A 20,198-nucleotide genomic window follows, 5' to 3' on the forward strand; every position below is an offset into this window, starting at 1 on the left:
ACAATTATTGAATCAATTATATAATGCAACAATGCAAACTAGACAGTCACGTTTGTAACTATTTTAAAATTCTTACAAATAAAGCCCCTGCATTTTTGTAAATTTTTATCAAGAATGAAGAATACTTACGGCAAGTAATGGTTCTTCCACGAGTCTTCCCAGGTACTTCTTTTTCTGTTCTTCGTTTCCGGCAACCAGAACTGGAGTTTGCTGAAATCCAGACATTATTTTTACAATTTGAGAAGATAAAACAGCATCTAAGACGTTCTGATGACAAGCAAGTCTCTAATAGGCTTAAAACAAAATCTCTAGTTTTGTGAACTTTAGAGGGTATAGAGAAAACATTCTATTATTCTTTAACTTCTATCTACAGTCAATTCATCGAAAAAAGAGACAACAAAAACATGGAGTTTCCTCTTGCGTGTAGAAAGGAGCGTTGTCACTGGTGCGACCAGAGCGATAGTCGTTGAACGATAATCGGTGCAGTGGTCATTGTCCCTGATGCGATTATTATACATTTGGTCAGTTAAGTTTCTGTTACCAAGTGAAGTACGGTACTAAATGATGAGTTTGAAGAAACGGATACTGAGTTATTTGTAATTAGAAGATGAAGACATTTTGGAAACAAAGTTAAGTGTGCCACACACACATAATACGAGTATGGTTACAAAGAGAAGACTAAACAATCATTTGCAAGCTGATGAAGAGAATGTTATCAGAGTTCTTCAGACTTTCCGAACTTCAGTTTAAGTTTGTGTCTAGTTTAATCAATAAGGACCTTAAGAAGAAGCCTTCAAACTCTATTCCATATCCAATCACAGGAGATGAGATGAATCACCCAACGACTGCGATTATAACTGCTCCAGCAGCAGACGACGACCCCACTGAAGACAATGCACAGCAGGCGCACTACGGTCATCGTTCAACGACTATAATTCAACGATTATCATTCCAGCCGCACCAGTGACACAACCTAGCTTAAACGTGATGACTCATATGATATCTATTGTCTTGCAAGTACCAGTCCACAATATTTGAATTCACATTAAATCACATACTGTGCTTATTCATTTCAGTCTATGGCAAATATGTTAGGTACCCTAGCTACTGTGAATCGCTTTTGTTAATCCAAGAGTTTTGTTACTCTCACGCGCGCATGTATGTTGCATGTATGGAGCTCTCTCGGCTCCCAGAAACGACTACAGGTTCAATCTTTAGTAGGTTTATCATAATGAATTAACTTAGTAAATAACTAATATTTTAGACTCAGACTCTGAATCCATAAGAATTGAATCCTTATTTCAGGAGTGTGTTAGAAATAAATACAATATGAATGCAAACACAATCAATACAGAGGGATTCTCAATGCTCTCTATTCAGCTTCAATAACTTCACTTTGAAGTTTTATTGAAAATAAATCAACAACTGGAGACTACTCAAGTTGACTTGAACTCTGTTTTATTGATGTGAGTGATGAGTCTATTGTACTTACACCAAGACCACTTGCTTCAAGCGCTGTCATGATGCCTGTGCATCCGTAGGCCAGCTGTTCGGCTACCAGACAACCATCGAACACACCCATTCCAAGACCACCTGTTCAACACATTCAACATCAACAAACCACATCATCAATCCTATTATATTAAGCAAGCAATTTCTGTATATGGTTATATGGTTATCTGGATATCTGGTTATGTATTTCCAACGGATCTTGAAAACTGCTCTAACGATTTTCACGAAATTTGAAGCATAGTAGGTTTATGATAAAAAATTCGAAAGGATAATAATTATTCATCCTTGGAAAAACTGATGATAATTTCGTCGTCTGTCGATAACAGAAGATGTGAGTGCCTGTGTGGAAGAGAGAAAGAATTATGAACAGCTGTTCAACTATTTTCAATCAATCAGCTTATTCACAAGAAATATTAATCTAGAAATAGAAAGAAAAATAAAAATCTTAGTACCCTTTTTACTTTCCTTACCTATGGTAATAAGTATTGCTTTCCAAAAAAAATTAAGGTACCCCAATTTCCAAATTTCTATACGTTTCAAGGTCCCCTGAGTCCAAAAAAAGTGGTTTTTGGGTATTGGTGTGTGCGTGTGCGTGAATGTGTACGTGCGCGCGCACACAATGTGTGTGTGTGTGTGTGTGTGTGTGTGTGTGTGTGTGTGTATGAGTGTATGTGCGTCTGTGTACACGATATCTCATCTCCCAATTAACGGAATGACTTGAAATTTGGATGGAGAGAAAAAGGGTATAGAATATATATATATATATATATATATATATATATATATATATAAAAATCTGGAAATCTGGGTCTCCTTAGAGCACAGACTGCAGTTTTGAATCCAACGGTCGTGTGACTACAAAGTACGCACGGAGACTCAATTGTAGCAGCAGAGACCACAGATTACGCGGACGGATGGAGAGAAAAAGGGTATAGAATATATAAATATATATAAATGAATATATATATATATATCATATATATATATATATACCAAAAAGTAGGTCATGTTCCATACACTTGTATTCAGGTACAATTTTCAGTTCAAACTTTTAAAAACAGAAAAGTTCTAATTTTGATATATATATATATTTATTTATATATATTTATATATTCTATACCCTTTTTCTCTCCATCCGTCCGCGTAATCTGTGGTCTCTGCTGCTACAATTGAGTCTCCGTGCGTACTTTGTAGTCACACGACCGTTGGATTCAAAACTGCAGTCTGTGCTCAGTTGAGAAAGGAGACCCAGATTTCCACCATTTCTAATGTAAGTTTTTAAGTGTTTTCAATCTATTTATGTCTTATGTCTCCTGTTTTAATTTAAAGCACATAACAGAAGACACGTTTAAGTTTGTAATATAAATTAAAACAGGAGACACAAGACATAAATAGATTGAAAACACTTAGAAACTTACATTAGAAACGGAAATTTTCGGAAACTGAGTTTCCTTCCTCAACCGAGCAGTGAGTCTCACTGCTCTGACTCACTGCTCGGTTGAGGAAGGAAACTCAGTTTCCGAAAATTTCCGTTTCTAATGTAAGTTTCTAAGTGTTTTCAATCTATTTATGTCTTGTGTCTCCTGTTTTAATTTATCATTACAAACTTTAAAGTGTCTTCTGTGCTTTAATTTGTATGTGCTTTAATATAAATTAAAACAGGAGACATAAGACATAAATAGATTGAAAACACTTGAAAACTTATATTAGAAATGGGGGAAAATTTTTGGGAACTGAGTTCCTTCCTCAACCGAGCAGACTGCAGTTTGAAATCTAACGGTCCTGTGGCCACAGAGTACGCACGGAGCTCCGTGGGAAGGTTTTCTCAACCTCAAGACTGTCCTTAAAGATCGTTCCATGTCGTCTCCTCCAATCCCTCTACCAAACACATTTTCCAGCAACCACCCACCCTCATTTACAAGCAGCCTCCCAGCCTCAAAAGAATTTTTAATAAAAACCAATCACTCACCTCTGATGAAATTCCAACTCCACCTGGAACCCTACCCTGCAAACGCCCCTGCTGTAAAACCTGTCCTATCACTGATTCTTCCATTTCCTTTACCAGTCCTATCACCAACTACACCCACAAAATCCATCAATCCAGTAATTGCATCTACCTCCTTTCCTGCAACTTCTATATACTCCTTTCCTGCCTTCTACATAGGTGAAACCACCACTGCCCTAAACCTCCGGATCAACAATCACAGGGCTTCCTTTAAAAATAATACTTCCCTACCCATCCCTACTGAGCATAACAGTAGGGATGAGCCCTACTAAGCTCTGAGCATAACAAGAACTTTGACCAATGCTTCAAAGTCAAAGTCCTTGCCACCCTCCCTCCCACAGCCCCCTCCATAGATGTCAAGACGAAAGAATTGGCTTTTATTTGGGTGCTTGGAGCTGCTTCCAGTCCTGGTCTCAACAGACAGCAATAGTACCACAACTATCAACTCTACACCAACTGTTCAATTAAATTGAAAAAAATTTCATCATATATAAGAAATTTCACAGCTATCAAATATATAATAAATTTCATTCCAATTCAATTCTATAATTCCATTTTCTAATTTTATTCTACTTCATTTCGGATTTCTAATTTTAAATCTCCTCTTTTCTATCAATTTATAATCTACACCTTTCCTTATCCATGACCTACTCAAATTTGAAATCTCCCGCTTGTAACCCATAATAGCCCACCAACTAATCCCATAATGCTCCTTCAATCAGTGTGCCTCCGTTCGTTTGTGCTCTATGGTCTACACAACATCTCTACCGCGTTTCTGTGGTCACGACCGTTGTAATGTTCAAATCTGCACCACTTCACTTCCTGTTTGATTGACAAAGGGGGCCCAGCCCCCGAAAATTTTCGTTTAAATGTAAGTTTTTAAGTGTTTTTAATCTATCCTGTTTATATATATACAGAGTGATTCATAATTATGGTAAAATATTTTAAATATATATACCTACCTGGTATAAATATTATATACCTACCAAATTTGAACGTTTTTGGTCCGGTAGATTTTTAGTTCTGGGAGTGAGTGAGTCAGTCAGTCAGTGAATGAGTGCCATTTCGCTTTTATATATATATATAATATATATATATATATATATATAATATATAAAACATCAGGGTGATTCATAATTATGGTAAAATATTTTAATACGTGATAGTAGAGGTGAAAATAAGAAAAAAAGTTCATATAAACATATATCCATAAACGCTTCATTAGCGAGCTATACATGGTAAAGGATTTCGCCCGGAATTCAGTTCCTCTGGTGAAATACACAGATGCTGAATTGTTTGGGGACTAGTTTTTGAAAAACTTATGCTGGATTCATGTGGGAAAATATCTGAAAAATTGAAAAAAACTAGTCTGGAAGCTGTAGTGTGAGTAGTTTTTGAGAAAAAAGTTGAAATAAGCAAAAAATCTAAGTAGAAAAACATAAGACTTCTACGTTTGATGCCCAATAACTTTCTTTAATGACCAGTAAACAAATAATTTTTCGCACTCAAAATTGTAGAGAATTTAATTCTGAAAAGAATTATGTAAGCTGAGTTGACTAAATTTGAATAAAAGTTGAATGAAATGTATTCTTATGTAGTACATTACACCACAAAAATTTGCTGTTTTACGAGGAGAGAACTAATAACTCATAGGTTGTAGCTGATTGCAAATAAAACATGGATTTTAATAACAGCTGTTCCAAAACAGCTGATTTATTATGTTTTAAATAAGAAAATATTTAAAAGAAATTATCAGCTGAAAATTATTTTCAGAGATATTTTAGCTCACTGTTGAACAGAAAAAAACAAACTGTAAGTTAGGCCTACTGTAACCGCGCTGTGTTTTTTGTTTAATCTATCAACCAGTTATTAATAACCATTCCTCTTTGCTTTTTTGTTGAGTGTTAATTTTTGAAAAATGGCAGGTAATCTTAGACATTATTCTTACTCCGAATTAGCTGACATGCATTAAATGTATGGAATGGGACACAACTGTAATAGTACTGAAGCAAGACGTTTGTATCAAGAGAACTTTCCTAACCGAGTATGTCCAAGTTCAAGGTTTTTTGCCACTATTCATCAACGTCTGTCTGAAACAGATCCTTTGATATCCAAAGAGCACATTTATGCAGGCAGACCCCGATCTACTATGACTGTTGAGTTAGAAGAACAAGTTCTTAATGGAATTTATGGACAACCAGAGAAGAGCACGAGAGAGTTGTCAGTACAGTTTAATTTGAATCAATCCATTATTTGAAGGATACTAAAATAGCAAAAATTACATCCATACCAGAAAGTTCATACTCTATTGCCACAAGACTGTGCTGGTATTTGCCGATGGTTTTTAGTAAAACTTGTTTACCCAAACTTTTTAACAACCGTTTTATTTACCGACGAGGCACTCTCTACAAGAACAGCTATCGTTAACGTCCACAACCAACATATTTGGGCAGCTGAGAATCCACATGCCATCAATCCTAATCTTCTACAACATCAGTTTTCAGTAAACATTTGGGCAGGAATCATAGGAGATCATCTACTTCTGTTTGAGCTTCCTCCCAGGCTTAATGGCATAATCAACTAGTCTTTTGGTATAAGTTTAATGTCATTTAGATAAGCTACTTTCATATAAAAAAAACTTTTTATAAAAAACCGAATATTTTATTTGCAATCAGCTACAACTTATGAGTTATCAGTTCTCTCCTCATAAAACAGCAAATTTTTGTGGTGTAATGTACTACATAAGAATACATTTTATTCAACTTCTATTTGAATTTAGTTTACACAGCTTACATAATTCATTTCAGAATTAAATTCTCTACAATTTCTATTGCGAAAAATTATTTGTTTACTGGTCATTAAAGAAAGTTATTGAAGTAGAAGTCTATGTTTTTCTACTTAGATTTTTTGCATATTTCAACTTTTTTCTCAAAAACTACTCACACTACAGCTTTCAGACTAGTTTTATTCAATTTTTCAGATATTTTTCCATATGAATACAGCATAAGTTTTTCAAAAACTAGTCCCCAAACAATTTAGCATCTGTATATTTCACCAGAGGAACTGAATTCCGGGCTAAATCTTCCAACCTGTATAGCTCGCTAATGAAGCGTTTATGGATATATGTTTATATGAACTTTTTTTCTTATTTTTACCTCTACTATCACGTATTAAAATATTTTACCATAATTATGAATCACCCTGTATATATATATATATATATATATATATATATATATATATATATATATATATATATATATATATATATAAAAGCGAAATGGCACTCATTCACTGACTGACTGACTCACTCACTCCCAGAACTAAAAATCTACCGGACCAAAAACGTTCAAATTTGGTAGGTATGTTCAGTTTGCCCTTTAGAGGCGCACTAAGAACGGATTTGGAAAAAATTACAAAGATACGCCTAAAATCTGCGTTTTTCCAGCGTTTTCTCAGCTTTGTCGAGAACAAATGAACAGAAAATGTTCAAATTTAGTATAGAAGCTCAGCTAGGGTGTAATAATGTTGTGTTAGAAGGAATTTGAAATAACGCCAAAGATACGCCCAAAATTAGCGGTTGTTTTTTGCATTTTCTCAGTTCTTTAATCAATTAATAGACAGAAAATTTTCAAATTTGGTACAGAGGTTTAGCTAGGGTCTAAAAATTTTGTGATTAGGTGACTTTGAAATTTCATCAAAGATACGCCCAAAATCTTCGTTTTTCCAACGTTTTTCTCAGGTTTTCTCAGTACTTTGACTTTCTGATGGAATGAAGCATGCTCAAATGAAAAATGCAGGCGAGCAAAGCGAGCCCGCTGATCTCATTTTTGGACGATCCGGTCGGGGGTCCAGGAGGCGGAGCACCCTTGCTAGACGGATATGGCGAGCGAAGCGAGCCTGACGGCTAGTATGTATAAATAAAAATTCGGGGAAGAAACAGTTTGGACTGTGCCTGTTAGTCCTTCCCCATCATTTAAAAGAATTGTGTTCTGTTTATCAATAAATAAATAACGGGAGAAGCTCGGTGCCCCGATATTTATTATCAATGTACAAACCAAATCACTTCAATTTCAATTGCAAGAGTTTGTAGCTCATGTTAATAGATATTAATAGATGTAAATAGATATAATCAATAGATGTGAAAAACTTAGAACAACATAAAGATGAAACAAATAATATGAGAGGAATAATTTATATTTGTATAATATAATACTTTATTGAAAATAGTTAATAGTTAATTAATATTAACAAGAAGTTAATTAATAAGAATTTTTCAAAAAGATTATTAGCAAGATTATTCAAAGATTATTATGCAAGTCTTATGAGATCTTTTAAACCATGAGTTACATCTACAGTAGGTTAGGGGGCGCAGCGAGTCTTATAAACTGTTGCAAACATCACTTCATCCACGACCACTATTATACTGAATTAGGTTAGTTTCAGTGAGTCCAACAAGCTTGTTCATTGCTATCAGAAAGACTAACCAGCCTATTTAGAGGAAGCGTTAGAAAAGCAGTAGGTGAAAAGATATTTTATTAATTTTGTAAGTTAAAAATGAAATGTGAAGGAATGAGAAAGTGCATTGGCCCTAAAGTTTTCAATCACAATAGGATGATAGAATGGGGATCACATAATTAATAACAACTGTATATTGTTTCTATCTTAGTAGATTTCTTAATCGAGGGTTGCTGGTTATTAGTGAATATGAATTACAATCAAAGTAATACTACAGTAATACATTGATACTACTGTAGTGGAAATGTTTTGTTAGTCAAAATAGTTCTGATCTGCGACCTACGAGTGCAGCTCGAATCAAAATAATGAATATTCTGTCTCAAATGTAGTTTTCTACAGAAATATTTCCATAACCATTCAGTACTCACACAGTTGTGGAAATCAACTTCCCTTTTTTTTAATTGGGAAGTAAAGGAGTTAAAACAAACTATTTCTTTCCCTATTATTTCAACTCTTGTATCATTTGAATAAGATTTTTTTTAATGACATGAATAATCACAATCAAGAAATTTAAAATTTGGTATACTATGAATAAATAAAATGGCAGCAACTGACCACATGAAGCTGGGATGTGACCGTTCATGAGACCAAGTCCATGTGCTTTCTTGATTATGTCCCATGGGAATTCGCCAGTCTTGTCATGGTGTGCAGCCACCGGAATGATTTCTTCAGCCGTGAACTTCCTGGCCAACTCTTGGAATTCTGCTTGTGTTTCATTCAGTTCTGCAAATATACAATAATATTAGTTACAATTGGCAAACTAACAGTATAGAACACAATATTAATAGTTATATATATATATATATATATATATATATATATATATAAGATACTATATATATAGTATATAGTATAGAACACATAACACATATTTATATATATAACTATAAATATTGTGTATATTGTGTATTTCACCAGAGGAACTGAATTCAGTTTTTTCACCAGAGAACTGAATTCACTGTATTTCTGAATTCAGTTCCTCTGGTGAAATACACCGATGCTGAATTGTTTGGCGACTAGTTCTTGGAAAAATTATGCTGAATTCATTAATTCATATTTGGAAAAATATCTGAAAAATTGAATAAAACTAGTCTGGATGCTGTAGTGTGAGTAGTTTTTGAGAAAGAAGTTGAAATATGCAAAAAATCTAAGTAGAAAAACACAGACTTCTACGTTTGATGCCTAATAACTTTCTTTAATGACCAGTAAACAAATAACTTTTCGCAATAAAAATTGTAGAGAATTCAATTCTGAGAAGAATCATGTAAGCTGTGTGAACTAAATTTGAATAAAATGTATTATTATGTAGTACGTTACACCACAAAAATTTTCTGTTTTATGAGGAGAGAACTAATAACTCATAGGTTGTAGCTGATTGCAAATAAAACATGGATTTAAATAACAGCTGTTCCAAAACAGCTGATTTATTTTGTTTTAAATAAGAAAATATTCAAAAGAAATTATCAGCTGAAAGTTATTTTCAGAAAATATATTTCAGCTCACTGTTGAACAAAACAACAAACTGTAAGTTATGCCTACTGTAACCGCGCTGTGTTTTTTGTCAGTGCAGTTTAATGTCAATCAATCTATTATTTGGAGGATACTAAAAGAGAAACAATTACATCCATACCACCTCCAGAAAGTTCATACTCTATTGCCACGAGACTGTATTCCCCGTGCTGGTATTTGCCGATGGTTTTTAGAAACACTTGTTAACCCAAATTTTTTAACAACCGTTTTATTTACCGACAAGGCACACTTTACAAGAACAGCTATCGTTAACGTCCACAACCAACATATTTGGGCAGATGAGAATCCTCATGCCATCAATCCTAATCGTCCACAACATCAGTTTTCAGTAAACATTTGGGCAGGTTGGAAACTTCTGTTCGAGCTTCCTTCCAGGCTTAATGACATAATCTACTTAAACTTTTTGAGATAGGAGCTACTCATCTTATTTGAAGATGTACCTCTTCAGTTGCGCCAAAACATTTGGTTTATGCATGATGGAGCTCCAGCACACTTCAGTGTTGCTGTTCGTGAACACCTGAATCACAGCTTTCCAAATCAATGGATAGGTCGAGGTGGGCCAGTACCATGGCCAGCTAGGTCACTAGACTTAAATCCTTTGGATTTTTATCTCTGGGGACACTTGAAAACCTTGGTATACAATACTCCGATTGATACCATTGAAGAACTCCGATTAAGGATTTTGAACGGAATAGAAATGATAAAGCATACTCCTGGAATATTTGAACGGGTCCGACAATCGATGAGAAGACGTCTGAACATATGCATTCAGAACAACGGAGGTCACTTTGAACATCATCTTTAGTCTTTTGGTATAAGTAAAATGTCATATAGATATATTACATTCATATAGGAATCAAACTTTTCATAAAAAACCGAATATTTTATTTGCAATCAGCTACAACCTATGAGTTATTAGCTCTCTCATCATAAAACAGTAAATTTTTGTGGTGTAATGTACTACATAATAATACATTTTATTCAACTTTTATTCAAATTTAGTTTACACAGCTTACATGATTCATCTCAGAATTAAATTCTCTACAATTTTGAGTGCGAAAAATTATTTGTTTACTGGTCATTAAAGAAAGTTATTGGGCATCAAACGTAGAAGTCTATGTTTTTTCTACTTAGATTTTTTGCATATTTCAACTTTTTTCTCAAAAACTACTCACACTACAGCTTCCAGACTAGTTTTATTCAATTTTTCAGATATTTTTCCAAATATGAATTAATGAATCCAGCATAAGTTTTCCAAGAACTAGTCGCCAAACAATTCAGCATCGGTGTATTTCACCAGAGGAACTGAATTTCGGGCGAAATCTTTCACCCTGTATAGCTCGCTAATGAAGCGTTTATGGATATATGTTTATAGTTTATAAGAATTTTTTTTCTTATTTTTACCTCTACTATCACGTATTAAATTAAATTATTTTACCATAATTAAGAATCACCCTGTATATATATATATATATATATAAGTGTGTGTCATAGAAAGTTTGCTGTCTTTATTATATATATATATATTATATATATATATATATATATATATATATATATATATATATATAATGAAAGACCGCAAACTTTCTATGACACACGGAAAAAGCAAAATAATAAACTTTATAAAACGTGAAAAACATTCAATCCTCAAAATAAAAATAAGTTAATTTGAGAGTAAATTTGACCTAATATCAATAACAATACAACATATGAAACGTTTCCTGTTCAATTAATTGAAAGCCAGATAATTGAATGCTGGATATTGCAACATTAGCTGCAATTAGAAAATCGAAATATTACATAAACTGAATTATTGTTGAATAACCAATCAAACCTGACGCAGTCAACTTTCTACATCAAGGCGACAAAAACAATTCTATTTTAATTCACAAACACCTCATTAATTACCGGTAATACTAAACTTGGATTTACAAGAGTGACAACAAGATGGATGAAAGTGAAAAAGTTCAAATTCAAATTCTTTATTTGCCATAATACAATACAATTTTTTTAAAACAAAAACACAATTAAAAACTTAATTTAAACATTAACATGAAATAAAAAATAATTCTTCTCAAAATTAGCTTATAGGCGTTGCCAGCAAAATCAGAGGTTTGTGTGCTGCAACGAATATCAATCTTAGAAATCTTAACTTACAAAATTAATAAAACATTTAATCGATATATCAATATTGAAAATAAAAATAAATAATAAACAAAAGGAGTGCTTTATTACAGAGATGGCTATAGGAAAAAACACCTAAATTAAAACTAAAAATCTATATGGAGGTGACAAAAGATAAGGAGATCAATTATGAAAGAGGTGATACATTAACAGATTTTATCCATTCAACTATATTTCTTATGGATGACTTAGTAATATGTTTTTCTAGAAAGTGTTGAGGTACCAAGTTAATAGGTTTATAGCTGCTGTAAGTGAATTGTCTTCGGCAAACAGTTGAGTCAGTTCTATTTATAAAGCTGCGTACACATATACGCGCTTCCAACCCGCACTAATTCGGTTGCGCTCGGAAGTTTTATGACATCATGTATGGTTTAAATATATTTTTACATTTATTCAGGTACAGTATTAAATTTTTTATATAGAGCTGCTTTACCGTTAGCACGGGGAACTCAACAGACAGAAGATTTGTTGGGTAGCGTCTGGGACGGCCAAGAGCGGCTTGCAATACGAGAATCTTGTTCATGTGCGTATTCAAGGCACCACCCCACACCCTGATTCCATACTGAAAAATTGACTGAGCATATGCCGAGTACACCAATTTCACTATATTCGCATCCCCGAGACCGCTCAATTTATGAAACTTATGACATGTCTCAATCTTCTACACAGACTATCAATGTGAGCATTCCACTTCAGATGACAGTCGAACATAACGCCTAAAAATTTTATTACATTCACTTTTTCTAACGAGCTTCAACCACAGTCCTCGTGCCTCACCCGTTGATATGCATAATAGGCGCAGTCAGGGGAGTGAATTTTTAATACCTGTATGTAACCCTTCCCGGGGGGCTGATCTCACTGAGGGTGAGAAGGCCATGTAAACGCTTTTCTTTGCATTTAGAGTTAATGAATGTTGATCCAGCCATGACTTCACAATAGCCAGACCCGATTCCGTCAATCGCTCCACCTGCCTCCAATCTGGTCCGGTGAAAACCAAGGCAGTATCATCGGCAAAAGATATAGTAGTACAGTTATTAATATTAATTTTCAAGAGATCATTAATGTATGTCAAAAATAATATCGGTAAAAGGACTGTACCCTGGGGAAAGCCAAACCCAGTCAATATCATTAAACTTGTTTTTTTTTTCATTTAGAGTGAGTACCTGAGATCTATTTTGCAAGTAGCTTTCAAATAATTTTAGAACTGTTCCTCTAAAACCTATACTTTCCAACTTATTCAGAAGGGGCCTGTGAGGGATGGTATCATAGGCTTTTGCTAAATCCAGGAATACTGCTTAAGTTTTTTTGTTGCTCTGAAAGTTATCTGTAATTATCCGAACTAAATTTGTCATAGCATCCTCAGTTGATTTGCCCTCTTGGAAACCGAATTGATTATCAGCTAAAAATTTATATTTATTAAGGTATTCTATCAATCGTCGTTTTATAAGTTTTTCAAATATTTTAGATAGATTGCTAAACTGATTGGGCGATAGTTTTCGGGAGCCTTTCTGTCACCTGATTTGAATAGAGGAACTATTTTTGCTATCTTGAAATGAGATGGAAAATGACCCAATTCAAAACATTTGTTGAATAACGCTGACAATGGTTTCGCTATAATATCAGCAATATTCTTCAAACATACATTACCCAGTCCATCCACCCCCGGGGACGAGCCAGTTTCTGATGATAACTAATATCTCATCGGAGCTTGTTGGACGCATGAAGAATGAATGTGGACTGTCCGCCGCCAAACAACGTAAACGTTGTGCATCCACTGAGTGTTGTACAATATCGATTCTTTCAGCATAAGTTCTCCCCACTCCAGCAAAATAACAATTTAAAATATCTGGATCAATATTGGGCGGTTTATTTGCACGTTGCATGTCTAGAATTTCTTCTATGCAATTCCAAGTTTTTTTACTATTTCCTTTAGAATTAGAGATTCTGGTTTTGTAATACTCAAATTTAGTTTTTCTTATAAGTTTATTTAATAAATTTCTATATGTTTTGTACCTAGATTGTAATTCAATATTGAATGACTGACTGTTTAGTTTTTTATGCAATTTATCACGCTCTCTAATGGATCTTATCAGCCCCGGAGTTATCCTTTTTTCAGTGGTCTATTTTTATTTTTTATTTTTATCTGTTCACTAGCTGATTTAATATTACTTATTAACTTACTACAAAATGTATCAATCTTATCATCTAAGTCTACATAAATTATTTTGATCATTGAAGGAAATTTCATTTCCCCAACTTTCTTTTTGTAGCCCTTCTATCAATTTCTTATAATTAATTTTTTCTGTGAAGACCTCTCTTAATTCTTTAAAAAATGTGTTTGGATTTCTCACGTGAAAAGTAGTACAGAAATGATCAGTAATATAGGTTTTCTGTATAGAGCTTATTACATTATCTTCTTTAAAATTTACATTTCTCCAAAATATGTGATCAATACATGTTTTTGTTTTAAATGAAATTCTAGTTGGCTTATTCACAAGCGATCTTAGACCATACATCTGCATAAGGCTACTATATTCATTTGCTAGATTACTATTACGCAAAATATCTATGTTTTAATCTCCAATTAAAAGAATATTTTCTGTTTCATGAATGTCAGACAGACTTGCATCTAGATCATTCAGAAAAAGTTCGATATTAGAGGATGGAGACCTGTAAATTGCAAATAATGTTATGAAATAGTTGAAAGCTATTAATCTAATCGGAATTATATCTGCCTCCGAATTTTCGTAGTTGAGATAATCTAGATAGCCACCTAAACTGTAATCAAAAACTTCATCATCAGTCATCCAAGTTTCCGTTAGAATTATTGCATCGTAATTTATTTTACAGTTTTCTAAGACGTATAAAAACTCATCAAAATTTTTCCCCAAACTCCGTATATTCATATGTATTACATTAAAAGCTTCAATAGAATCTGTTGTTGCATCTATATGAAAATAGGGCTCAAAACTAAAAATATCATCACTCTCAATTGTATCAAAACACTCCAAATCGATCACCTCATCAAAGCTATACTCATTATTCATCAATAACCCAAAAGAAAAGAAAATAGAAGAATAAAAAAGTGAAACACGACAAGATTTTAAATTTTAAATGAGATTAAAAATTTTAAATAAGGGAAATAATATGAAACCTGATAGGAAAATACAGTCAATAAAACCTATGCACTGCGCAATAATAAATTTCAAATGAGGGAAATAATATGAAACCTGATAGGAAAATACAGTAAATAAAACCAATGCACTGCGCAATAATAAATTAAGAAAACATTTACATTGACGATCTAATTATTGTATTCGTTCAAGTCCTCTTCGTTCATGATTCTTTTTGTTCGAGAATGTACACTTTTTTTAACAAAAATTTTACAATCACGAACCCCGACGAAAGTAAGCTTTTTATTTATTTTTAGACTTTTAGCTTTACCTAGTAATCGTTTGTAGTACGGTGAGAGGTGTTCATTCACATAGACGTCTGATCTGGGTAGCTTGTTGCATATATCGGTGAACTTGATGCCTTTCATTTTCCTTGTCACGGCGATCCATTCAATTTTCTTACACCTGGAACTGAATTTCGCCACGATAGAAGAAGATCCTTTGGCGGATGGCATTCTGTGGACAATCGATAGGTCTTCCTTCTTGAAATCCACGTTTATAGATTTTGCGACAGCCTCCATGACAACCAGTAGATTTTCCTCGGGAATACCAACGATTTCTAGATTATCCTTTCTGGTATACTGCTGAAGATCGTGAATTTCATTTTCCAATTTCTGAACATGCATTTTGGTTTCCGAGTTTTCTTTCTCAAGTTCATTGTACTTTTGTTTCAAATCATGATGTTCGACTGTGATAGTGTTGATATGTTCTTTAATTTCATCAGTTTTTATGTTCAGATTTTTCAGTGTTTTGTTGACTTCGTCCAATTTCGAGTTGAAGGAGGTTTTAAGATCAGTTATTTCTCTTCGAAGACTTTCTATTATTTCTGAGAAATGTTTATAGTGATTATCCGAATGACCTGAAGTATTTTTTTCCTGCTTTGCAGTTGTCACATTTCCATGCAGCTTTGGCTTGTGAGTTCATTTTTTTAAACTTCTCGATGGATTCTAGTCTGGTACACACTGGGTGAAACCCATTTTTACACTCACTATACTCTACCACGATTTCTTTATCTGAGAAACTCAATTTACACTTGAAACACTCTGCCATAATAGATTAATTTAGTAAAAGTTCGTTCTGAAAATTTTATCGCGCAGCGGCCGGTTATTGATTAGAACGACACTATCGACACGACCGCTCTCATAGAAGGCTAGACTGATACAACTAACATAAGTTATAACATAAGTTATAATTATCAACATTTTCAATAAGCTCTTATACATTTTACAATAATGGTTTGAGTATTAGCATGAGCTCTACAGTTGACTGACAATATTTATGCCACAAAAATTAAAATAAAACATGAACTGGGAATTGAAATTCAATTTCAATATTGAAATTTAGGAATTGATTATTTAAAAAGGTTCATCAGTATAATATTAGTTATGTTGTTTTTTGTAATTGGGAGAGCAAGTGTTGAAAATAAAAATCTTACCAAATGCCATTCCGTTAGCATAGGTGTGAGCATGTGCTTGATGAGGCTTGCTGGCCATGCCGAAAACACCGGGCTTCTTGCCAGTGGTAACAGCCGTTCGAACAACCTGTAAAAATATCAAATTTGTAGAATCTAGCCTAGACAGAATTAGCGAGAAACCTAATGAACGAACAATAAAATTGTATTGTTCAAATGCCTCTACACTTGTGATTTCTAGTGAAATTAACTTAAATTCATTTAAAATAGCATGGAACATATTGCTTATGTAACTCCCCTGGCTTGGACGTAAGAATGTATAACACAATTCGAGCTACAATATAATCTATAGGCCTATGAACCTTCAAAATTAGCTGCTAGCCTAGAATATCATAGTGCTATGTTTGCATTCATTATAATGTGCTAACATTCAAATTAGAAGAACCATCTTGTCTACCTCCATGGAACTGAGATTGTGTTTCGGCACATAGTTATTGATATTGACTCTACTTTCGAGTACATTAAGATTCGCGGAGCAGCACTGTGCTCTTAGTCTAGTCAAATGGTCGTCTTTCAGGAAACAGCACCGAAAGAATTTTTCATTATCAATTGTTTATGTATTTTGGGGCGTTGAATTCGATTCTGAAATTTGCTGACACGCCAGAGGGCGGCTTCTACCCCCAAAAAACCCCAAAATTTCGGACTTTAATTTATTTTACCATTTAATCTTTTAATTTAATTTATTTTTTAGTGTTTATCGATAAAAAGCATATTTTTTACAAAATTAAAGATAATAAAATTTTCAATAAATTGAGTGGTTCCGCAGGACTCTACCATTTTTGGTTCCGGAGCTACAAATTTTCAAAAAAGGGATTTTTTTCAAGGGTTTTTCAAAATTATGCAAACTTACCATTTCTACCCTATAAAACTTGGATATTTTTCTAGAAATGATAGAAACCACACATCACGTTACAAAACAAATAATTCTGAACATTATTCCTTATTAATTTTCGATTTAGTAGAAGGGAGAGGGGGAATACCCCCAAAATAGAAAATCATGCCCTACAGCCAAAATACGATTTTTTCATTATAATACCATTTCAAGGCCTTCCTAACAAAAAAAAAAACATATTTCGGCTGAAATCATCTAACGAGGGTTATGTTCTGTGAGAATCACCCGTTAGATACACTTAAATTCAGTTTTTCCTGGTGGTGGGGGGGGGCACGCATAAGGATACGTCAAGGATCAACATTTTAAACTTTTAATTTTTGACAGAATGATCAGATCTCCTCGTACTACAGCTTATTCTTTTCAGCTCGTCAAGGCGGTTCAAAATCATGTATCAAAACTGAAATTTGATAAAAAATAGAAAATTACTTCTAGAGTGTATTTATTTATCATTTACAATCAACTCAAGGAAAAAGAAACGACAACAGTCCAAAACTTCTTTTCATCCCAATTTCATAAAATAAATTGCTCAAATAAAGGTTTTGTGCGACTTTCCAATTCTTCACTAATTTCCACAACAAAACACAAACACTTTAAATAATTATTAATTTAGCCCATGTTACCATACACAAGAAAAAATTGCTAATTTCTATATTCAAAGCTGTGTATCTCGATAACCAAAAATGATTAAAATTGTACTTGGTCTTGATTTGAAGAACAGAATCTCCTCTTTCATGTGAAGTAAATTATTTTTTGTAAAAATATGATCGTGAAGTAAGATAGGTTTATATTTTGCGGGGTGAAACCGCCCTCTCGCGTTTCAGCAAATTTCAGAATCGAATTGAGCGCCCCAAAATATGCCTACATATAGAGCCATCGAGGAAAATTCTTTCAGGGCTGTTTCCTGAAAAACGACCATTTGACTGGACAATCTATATAATCCAACAATTTGAATTCTGTATTACATTAAAATTAATGTATGATTTTCCAAGTCACAGCAAACATAATGATGAGGTATTAAAGAACGTATTCAAGATCGCTTATTCCAAATGACTCATTAGAAACTATGGCCTGTTACTTAAAAACACTACGATAACTTCAATCTTTACTTTGCCTTGTATGCTCTTTAGGATTTTTTCTATTATAATTATTTCGGATGATGCCTACATGAGCTTTTTGCTTGTGCGTGAGTAATTGGATGAACTGATCAAACTTCCTTGCCTACCGGTGAGATTCGAACCCACAAAAAACTAGCGCTAGCAGACTGAAGGGTGTAACGATTGAAGGTGGGATTTGATTTGTGTGTGAAGCGGGCCATTCACTATAAGTTGCCCAACTTGAGGTTTATCAATACGACGACGTGAATGGGGTTGCTGTGGGAGAGACGAATGCTGTCGGAAGTCTGGTAAACTGTTCAACTGACTTGTCTCACCACACAGAGTCAGTCGCAAGGTTTGATTTGGTACGTGAGTGGGGATGTTTGAGTAACCAGCTGGAGCGTGAGTGGTGAAAGATCCTAAGTGATGGCCCAACGTAGTTGGACCAAATTGTCGGATAGTGAATGATGGCCCGTTAAAACTGCTGACGTCTACCGCGACCGGATCTTCAAAATTAAACGCTAACCTAAGATTACATAGTGCTATGTTCGTATTCATTATAAGGTGCTAACATTCAAGATCCATAATATTCCATTTTACAGTTTGTCAAGACAAAAAGCTTCAATTGTGACGTACCCTATAAAAATATTCATCAAATAACTTTCTCCTTGGTAATAAAATTTTTCTAATTTCAATTTTCTTAGAGCATTCCAGAAATCTTCACAATTCTGATTGTGTAATAATGATAGATAGATAAAGAATTTTATTTTTCTAGTTATAGATAAAGAATTTTTAAAGTTAAATTCATTCACGAGAGAGCTTCTATATTTTAGTGCAGCTCTTACAAATCCGAATAAGCTTTCCCAATTTAAAGGATTACATAGTACTATGTTCGTATTCATTATAATGTGCTAACATTCAAGATCGATAATATTCCATTTTACAGTTTGTCAAGACAAAAAGCTTCAATTGTGACGTACCCCATAAAAATATTCATAAAATAACTTTCTCCTTAGTAATAGAATTTTTCGAATTTCAATTTTCTTAGAGCATTCCAGAAATCTTCAAAATTCTGATTGTATAATAATTTTTTTTTATTATTACTTCCATTAAAACTAGTCACTAGGACTAACCATTAATTTTGTTCTCTTATTTCTTATCCTAAAATATTAATTTTTATTGCTAAAGTCTTCCAGTGAAGCCTACAGTTCTAATCTATAATTTTTCTACTTTAAATTCTTTCGCTACACATTTATTTAATTTATACTTTTTTCACTTCACTAGCACTACACCAACTCGGAGGGCTTTGTTCTCTTCAACCTCCTTGTGAGTTAAGTGCTGTCTAGTAGTTGGATGACTTCGGTGTTGTTGTGTTGATGAAGACGTGACTCATGATGGGCTGCCAATCGTCTTATCTCACTGGTCACATAGGGGATGTGCAGATCTCGGTGCAAATCGCTGTTCCTTATGTACCAGGGCGCATTCACCATGTTCCGCAGTACTTTCTTTTGGAATGTTTGAATCTGATTGATGTTAGATGTTCTAGAGCAGCCCCATAGCTGAATTCCATACGTCCAGACAGCTTTAAGAATTTGTTTGTAAATCAATATTTTGTTGTCCAATGAGAGATGTGATTGTCTGTCCCAGCTCACTCCTTTTCATCTTGATATGCTCCTTCCATTTCAACTTGACGTCAAGAGTCATTCCAAGGTATTTTGCTGTGTTGCTGTATGGTACTACATTCCCATTTAGATTTATACGAATCAGATCATTGATATTTTTGTTTGTGAAGTTGATATGAATGGACTTCATCTCA

General features: G+C 33.8%; 1 protein-coding gene across 2 annotated transcripts in view; it reads right to left on the minus strand.

Annotated features, from left to right (window-relative positions):
- The window catches only part of LOC111057743 (probable medium-chain specific acyl-CoA dehydrogenase, mitochondrial), a 95,035-nt gene that overhangs the window by 52,175 nt on the left and 22,662 nt on the right, over positions 1 to 20,198 (minus strand). For both annotated transcript variants that reach the window (XM_039430746.1, XM_039430747.1), the window contains exons 3-6: positions 16,361 to 16,466; positions 8,591 to 8,758; positions 1,493 to 1,593; positions 130 to 210 (exon numbers count right to left, since the gene is read on the minus strand). In XM_039430746.1, the coding sequence (XP_039286680.1) occupies positions 130 to 210; positions 1,493 to 1,593; positions 8,591 to 8,758; positions 16,361 to 16,466 (456 nt within the window). The remainder of the gene's footprint in view (positions 1 to 129; positions 211 to 1,492; positions 1,594 to 8,590; positions 8,759 to 16,360; positions 16,467 to 20,198) is intronic.

The sequence above is a fragment of the Nilaparvata lugens genome, chromosome 6, assembly GCF_014356525.2.
Source record: "Nilaparvata lugens isolate BPH chromosome 6, ASM1435652v1, whole genome shotgun sequence".
Taxonomy (NCBI): Eukaryota; Metazoa; Arthropoda; class Insecta; order Hemiptera; family Delphacidae; genus Nilaparvata; species Nilaparvata lugens.